The sequence below is a fragment of the Camelus bactrianus genome, chromosome 21 (assembly GCF_048773025.1).
Source record: "Camelus bactrianus isolate YW-2024 breed Bactrian camel chromosome 21, ASM4877302v1, whole genome shotgun sequence".
Lineage (NCBI taxonomy): Eukaryota > Metazoa > Chordata > Mammalia > Artiodactyla > Camelidae > Camelus > Camelus bactrianus.
In genome coordinates this window covers 16,810,296-16,817,760 of record NC_133559.1, presented here as the reverse complement: position 1 = coordinate 16,817,760, position 7,465 = coordinate 16,810,296, and the positions used below count along the sequence as shown (strand labels likewise).

General features: G+C 39.6%; 1 protein-coding gene across 1 annotated transcript in view; it reads left to right on the top strand.

Moving 5' to 3' along the window:
• The first annotated feature begins 2,780 nt into the window (after nucleotides 1-2,780).
• Nucleotides 2,781-7,465, top strand: part of ADCY10 (adenylate cyclase 10) — a 68,266-nt gene continuing 63,581 nt past the window's right edge. The window contains exons 1-4 of the mRNA XM_074349776.1: nucleotides 2,781-2,928; nucleotides 3,608-3,712; nucleotides 5,734-5,772; nucleotides 5,977-6,120. Coding sequence (XP_074205877.1) covers nucleotides 2,781-2,928; nucleotides 3,608-3,712; nucleotides 5,734-5,772; nucleotides 5,977-6,120 — 436 coding nt within the window. The remainder of the gene's footprint in view (nucleotides 2,929-3,607; nucleotides 3,713-5,733; nucleotides 5,773-5,976; nucleotides 6,121-7,465) is intronic.

Genomic DNA, 7,465 nt, shown 5'->3' with positions numbered 1-7,465 from the left:
GATTTAAAAGTTTAGTAAATCTTCAAAAGAGAAAATAAGGCCAGTTTGTGCTTGGCTCTAAATTCATTTTGACTCATATAAGAGCTCGCATATTACCAAGTATGATAACTCAATAAGTATTCCAGCTCTCTCCCGCTGCACACATGGTAGGATTGCACCTTTCCACTTAGGTAAACTTAGATGTGTCCCATAGCTTGCTTCGGCCAATGTCATTTGAGTGGAAGTGAAATATGTCACTTCTGGGATGACACTTTAAGAATGAGTCTGCCCTCCAGACAGAGAAAGACAAATACTGTAAGATATCACTTACATGTGGAATCTAAAAAAATACAGCAAACTAGTGAATATAATAGGGAAGAAACAGACTCACAGAGGTAAAGAAGGAACTAGTGGTTACCGGTGGGGAGAGAGAACGGGGAGGGGCAAGATGGAGGTGGAGGATTAAGAGGTACAAACTATCAGGTATAAAATAAGCTACAAGGATGTATTGTACAACATGGGGAATATAGCCAATATTTTATAACTATAAATGGAGTATAACCTCTAAAAATTATGAATTACTATATTGTATACCTATAACATGTAATATTGTACATCACCTATACTTCAGTTTAAAAAATATGACATTGTAAAATAAATTTTTTTTTATACAAAAAAAAAAAAGAAAAAAAAGAATGAGTCTGCCCCCTTTTCCCAGTGCCTTGGCAACCAGAATATCCCAGCCTGGGTCCCAAAGTCAAGGCAACAGTGGAGTAGGGCCTCAGCCAACCTACAATGAACATGTAGCATGAGCAAGAAATGAACAAAAATAGGCCTTTGTTATTTCAAGACACTGAGATGTTGGAGCTATTTTGGGGGTTTTTTTTCCCTTTGTGGGGGGAGATAATTAAGTTTTATTTTATTTACTTATTTTTAATGGAGGTACTAAGATTGAACCTGGGACCTAATGCACACTCTACTACTGAGTTATATCCTCCCCCTGCTGGAGATATTTGTTAATGAAGCAAAATCTAGCTTATATAGACTGATTCATCATGTTTACCAGACTGTGTCTTCTGGAATCCACATGTAGGCTCATCTTTTGAAATTCAGAAGAGAATATACCTGTCCCTAGTTTTCTAGCCCATTTCTCATTCTCCATTATTTTTTGAGATTACTGATATCACATCTGTGAGTTCTTTCTATATATTTCAGTGGATGTAGGTTATCTGGGGATAGCTACTTGAATTTAAATGGCTTTTTCACTACTTTCTTAGCACGGACTTCAATTCTTTCTTACCAGTATTTGTCGTATTTTCAGTTCTCCATAGTGGAGAAGGTAGAAACAAAAGAAGAGCTGTGTATTACATCATAGTCAAGCTTCATCCTTGTTCATCTAAATTACCTTGCTTTCAATAAAGTCTAAAACTCCCTCCAGGTTTTCTTAACTTCAACATTTTTCCTACGTCTCAGCTCATTCTGGGCATTCATCCTTCTTAGAAGTTCATATACCGCTTATCAAACTCACTATCTGAAATTATTTATTGGATGTACTTGATACCTATTGTCTGTTCCTGGCATATGCTGTGGTTTAATGATACTCTTTTTTTTAACCTTAGTTATATGCTTTTCTTTCTACCTTTTGTTCGCTTCTTAATATTTGAGTTTACCAAGGTTTTCCTTTTAAAGGTTATATGAAACCTAATATTTAGTGCCCATTTTTAGAAGTTTCTATCCATTTTAAAGTTTGTTAACTATACCAATATACTGTTTTCCCTGATTAAAAAAAAAAAAAGCTTCCCTGAAGTCTAAGATATGTTCATCATCTCACTTTTTCCTTCTAATTCTCTCATGTACCCCAACATGACCTGTGTCTGGTTGAAATTACTAACCAGTTCCTCCCTGTTGGTGAGTATCAGTTCCCCCTTTTTTGTTTTTAATTCTGTCACCTATTCCAGGTACTTGGATTGCTCTGAAAATAATCAAGATGCTACTCCTGTTCAGGGTGGTAGAGCATGGTCTTGACAACATTCAGGCATGAGTGTCTCATTAGCTCCAGCAGCTAAAGGCCTTAGTAAATCCTAGTTTTCTCAAAACGAACTAGGTAACAAATTAAAATTTCAACATTCCACTTACAGTTTAAAGCCTTCCACACACACACACACACATACACACACTTGAATTCTTTCCCTCTCTTTCTTTAGAACTAGATCCTAATTCCCTTACTCTCTTACTTATATATAATACTCCACTTTGCTACTCACCTTTACATAAATATTCACACATAAATTTACATTTATACTTTTTTAATTTTCAAAAAGGAGAGAAAAGATGAGATGTCAATAGAGGGGGAGGGAAGGAGGAAACATGAGGAGAGAAGGAAAAGGGGCCTGGTCTGAGGAATTAGTGCCGTGGGCCCCTCTACCACAGCACTAGCACCCTGAGAGGCTCTTCGTGCAAATGGATGGACCTGTTCAGCTACCCCCTTCTCCCCCATGCTGTTTGTAGGGGTGCTCATTGATATAACAGCTGTTCAGGGGTGGAGGCCTGGAGTGCGAGGGGTTCTCCTCTGTATAGAAAACTGACCCTTTTGAAGTATAACTCAACAGCCCACCCATTTTCACCACTCAGTCACTCAAATAAGTAGTCCACAGGTGAGACAAGGCAAATGGAGAAAAAGAAATAGGAAAGTGAGTGCCTGGATATAAGTCAGATTGCCTCCATTCTCAGCTTTGCTTTTTAGAAGGTCTATTTGGGGACTGTGTGCTGTGACCATAAAAGCCTGAACATTTGCCTTGAGCATGAACACTCGAAGAGAAGCGTCACAGGACCGAGCCATCGTCAAAATAGCAGCGCATTTACCGGACCTCATTGTCTATGGAGACTTCTCTCCAGAGCGACCGTCTGTGGATTATTTTGATGGCGTCTTGATGTTTGTTGATATTTCAGGCAAGCGCACAAGGGATGTTTAACGTGGGTGAACGACAGGCTCACGTTGGAACCACATGCAGAGCTTGATGGCAGAGTGGGGGTGGCATTTTCGAGGTGTTGTGCTGTTCCCGCAGATGTTCCTACTGAGAAAACAGGAGGGAGCAGGGATAACCTGTGGACCTGGCTCTCGTCTTCCCTTACCCAGCATGTCCAGTCATGGGCAAATCTTTAAGATGCCCGAGTCCCAGGCCTAGAACTTCAGGCTTCAGTGTCCCTGTCCCAACTTTACTGACTCAACCCTCCCAAGCCTCACACCCCCCCAGGTAAAACTGACCTCAGGAAACGGTCTCTCTGGAGACAGCAAACTTGCCACCTCTTCAGAAGTCTTTGAATTTTGTGTGTTTTCATTACCATGAACTAGAAGTTCTGTACCCAGTTAAAGAAACTGCAGTCATCCCTGTACTAAGTTGAGAAATTTGGAGGGAAAAGGTATCTGGTGCCTTTCCTTGACCCCTAAAATAATAAACGCAGATAGAAGAGGCCCCATCTCTGACACTTGACCAGTCACAAAGATCATTAAAAAGAAATCCAGCCAGTTCTTAAAAGTGGAGTCCCGCTGCTTGCCAGTGTGGTCCTCGTCTCTTAGCTGTTTGGTTCCTCCAAGCACCCACGGAAACTAGCTGCATATTTGTTCCAGGTTTTACTGCAATGACTGAGAAGTTCAGCACAGCCATGTACATGGACCGAGGGGCTGAGCAGTTGGTGGAGATCCTCAACCACTACATAAGTGCAATAGTGGAGAGTAAGTGTCCCCAGAGCTTTCTGGCTTATGCATATTCCAGTTCACTGTTTTTCTGTATTTGTCCATTATAATCTGATAGAGTACTGCTGCTTAACACTCATGTTCCCCATGCAATGTGTATGGCAGCAGTCTTTTTGGAAATACAGTACAAGTGAAGGAAGGTAATCAAACCTCCCTAATACAGACTATTTGAGGGATTAGTTTTGCATTCATTACAAGACTGAATCAGAGACTACTTTTCAAAGAGCTGTAATTCAAAAGAGAAACAGACTCACCGATATAAAGAAGCTTACGGTTACCAGGCGGTAAAGGGGGTGGAAAGGGATAAATCAGGAGTTCAAAATTTGTACCTCCTGGGGAGAGGTGGAAATGTTAGCTGTCTTGATTGTGGTGGTGGTTTCATAGGTGTATACACCTATCAAAATTCATCAAATTGTACATCTGAAATACGTGTAGTTTACTGTACAGGAATTATACAATAAAGGTGTTAAAAAAAACAGAGCAAAAAACAAAGGAAAACAAACAAAAAATGGATATGAAATGTGATGAAAGAACAAAGTTGCAATTCTTTTTATTAGTTACTTGATTTCATTTTTTAAAATTTTTTTATGGGGGGGAGGTAATTCGGGGATTGAACCCAGGACCTCCTGCATGCTAAGCATGTGCTCTACCACTTGAGCTATACCCTCCCCACTAGCTGAATCACTCAGTATGGTAATGTCTCCCGGGCTGCTGGGGAGTCTATATATATTTTTATATACAGGTGTACCTCATTTTATTGCAGTTTGCTTTATTGTGCTTCCCAGATAGTGCAGTTTTTACAAATTGAAAATTTGTGGCAACCCTGCATTATCAGATAATAGTTAGCATTGTTTACCAATAAAGTATTTTTTAATTAAAAATAAAACTGTAATAGTAATACTTTGAGTTGTATTCAGTAAGTCAAGAAAGCGAGCATCAGTATAATTCAAATGTAGTCACTAAGAGAACACTTTTAAAAGAAGAGAATATTGTATGAATAGATGAGTGATTTATAATTAACATATCAGTAATTTGTGTCCTAATAATGGATTCTGAAGCACTTAACTGCCAACTGAAAACTTTGGTCTCCTTTTCAACCTCTACCTACCATCTTGTTTGCATTATCAATTTGAAACTATCCATGAAAAAAGGATTCTTTCCACTCTATTAAGGTAAATTCTAGGTCTAGTCTATTATCAGGCTGTGAGTTCCCTGGTAATATCTTAATATCGCCTACTACACAAAATTTTAATCCTCGTTAAAAGCAGAAACTGCATCTAATTCCTTTTTGCATTGCACTCAGCAGAACAGTGCTCAACAAATTTGCAATGATGCAAAAATAAGAGGGAAAAAATGTCCATTTATGCCATAAAGCCTAAATAAACTAAATGCAAGTTGGTGACAAACAAAACCCAGGTTGACCATAGTTGTAGTTTTCCAATTTTCTGATTTTCAGTTCTCATGGAGTCCTGTCACTCATCCACTCACCCATGCTCACTGAAGCCCCCGCTCATAACATACTCTGATCAGTAAAGAACATTCCACTATCATGGGAGTAGGGTAGCTGTCCTCAGGCCTCATCAGAAATCCCACCTGCTTCTCTCCTGTCTTTTCCCATTCACAGAAACAGAGCACGTACATAACCTAGTTCACTGTTCATTTTACAATTGAGGAAACAGACTTAAATGGGTTTAAGTGACTTGTCTGAGATGACAGCTTTATTATAAGTCTATTTTCTGAATTGTTCCTCTTGATCTGCTGAATTCTTTTTATTAGCTTTAAGAAATGAGAAATATATATGTATGTATAACTGAATCACTTCTCTGTATATCTGACACTAATACTGTAACTCGACTACACGTCAACAAAAAATAAGAATTAAAAAAAGACATCCAGAAAAGTGACGCTGTACACCTGAAACTTATATAATTTAAAAAAAAAAAGTAACAAACCAGCAATTGATTTTACCTTCTTTTCTTTTTTTTTTTTTTTTTTCTCAGAAGTGTTGATTTTTGGAGGAGACATCTTAAAATTTGCAGGTACGGGGGCTTTCTGAGACGGCAGGGGTAAGAAAGGAGTGCCGAGATGCCTGTCCTCTGACAGAGGAAGCACCTCAGGGAGAGCAGTGGCCAGCACACAGGATGGAGGGATGTTTGAAGAGTAAGTTTCTGCACAGATTTCATACAAAATAGACTGATTCCCCAGGGCAGGTCAGGAGCCCCTGGTGTGTCTGTCTCTTCAAGGTGATGCATTGCTAGCCCTGTGGAAGGTGGAGAGGAGGCAACTGAAAAATATTATCACTGTGGTAATTAAATGTAGCCTGGAGATCCATGGATTGTTTGAGACCCAGGAGTCTGAAGAAGATCTGGATGTACGAGTCAAGATAGGTAAGCTTTTGTGAAGGAAGAGATGCTACAGCAGTCTGGATATGGGACCTGACTCCTGAGGCATCTCTCTCCTAAAGAGGAAACAGTGGAATGTGGTACCTCAGACCCACCTTCATGTCTTGAGCTTTGGAATTAGGCTAACCAGAATGTGAGTTTCGGTTCCTTCACTTGCCAGTTAAGAGAATTCAGGGGGGTAGGGGAGGGGTATAGCTCAGTGGTAGAGTGTGCATGCATGAGGTCCTGGGTTCAATCCCCAGTACCTCCATTGAAAAAAAGAGAATTTGAGCTAAATCCTAGTATCTACTTCATAGGCTCTTAGAAAAAGTAAATTTAAGTGGTTAGTATACTACCTGGCACACAGTAACCCCTCCACAAAATAGTCTTTATCATGACTATTGCTGTTATTATTATTAGGTCTTGCTGCTGTCAATGGTGTGTATCATTAAGCACAACAGGGAGTAGCTTGTGAGTACGTAGATTCAGCAATGTCGTGAGGCTGGTTATCCCTCACTTCATAAGAATTATGTGCCAGAAACGCTTAAAGGGTCAGCCTACAGCACAGCACCATGTAATAGAGAGCTTCCTAAATTCACACATATCATAACCATCACACAGATTCCCAGATTGTGCATATTGTGTTGCAGACATTACACACACCGTCTCATTTCCCCTTCACCACAGTCCTGAAGTATAGGCATCCCGGGGTCCATTTCACAGGTGGAGAATGAGATGCTGAGAGGTGTAAATGAGTCACAGCTGGTGCCTTTGGTGTTAGCTCCTGCCTAAACTTTGTAAACTTAGAATTCTCGAGTATCAGAGGTGATGAAAAGATCAGAGGTTATCCAATTAACTGTTTCTCTGTTTTCTTTAGGTTATTCAGAATTTCCAAATATGTTAAATCTTCTGTTGGAAAAAAAATCCAAGTTGTTATAATACTGGGTATTTTTTCCAAGTTAACACCCCTGAGAGCTGATGTGTTCATCCTTCTTGAAAGTGATGGAGACCATTTAAAAGTGCATGCTGACTGGCTGTTAGAAAACTGGTGCCAGTACCTTTCCTTTTAAAAACCCTATGCATCAGTGTGCTTCAGAGGGGAAACAAGCCACATGCATATATCAGGGCAAGTCAGCCTTGACAAATCAGCACGGTGGAGAGAAAAGTTTAAAAACAAACTTTGATTATGTTAATTATAGTCACTTAAAAGAACTGTGTGTCACATATAGTTCATTTATACATACATTTCATACACATGTTCTGTTTTACACCATTCTGTCTTCTGTTGCTTCGGTACAAAAACCTTCAGCTCCCAACATTGTTGGGATAGGATACTTGACCGTCAAAATGC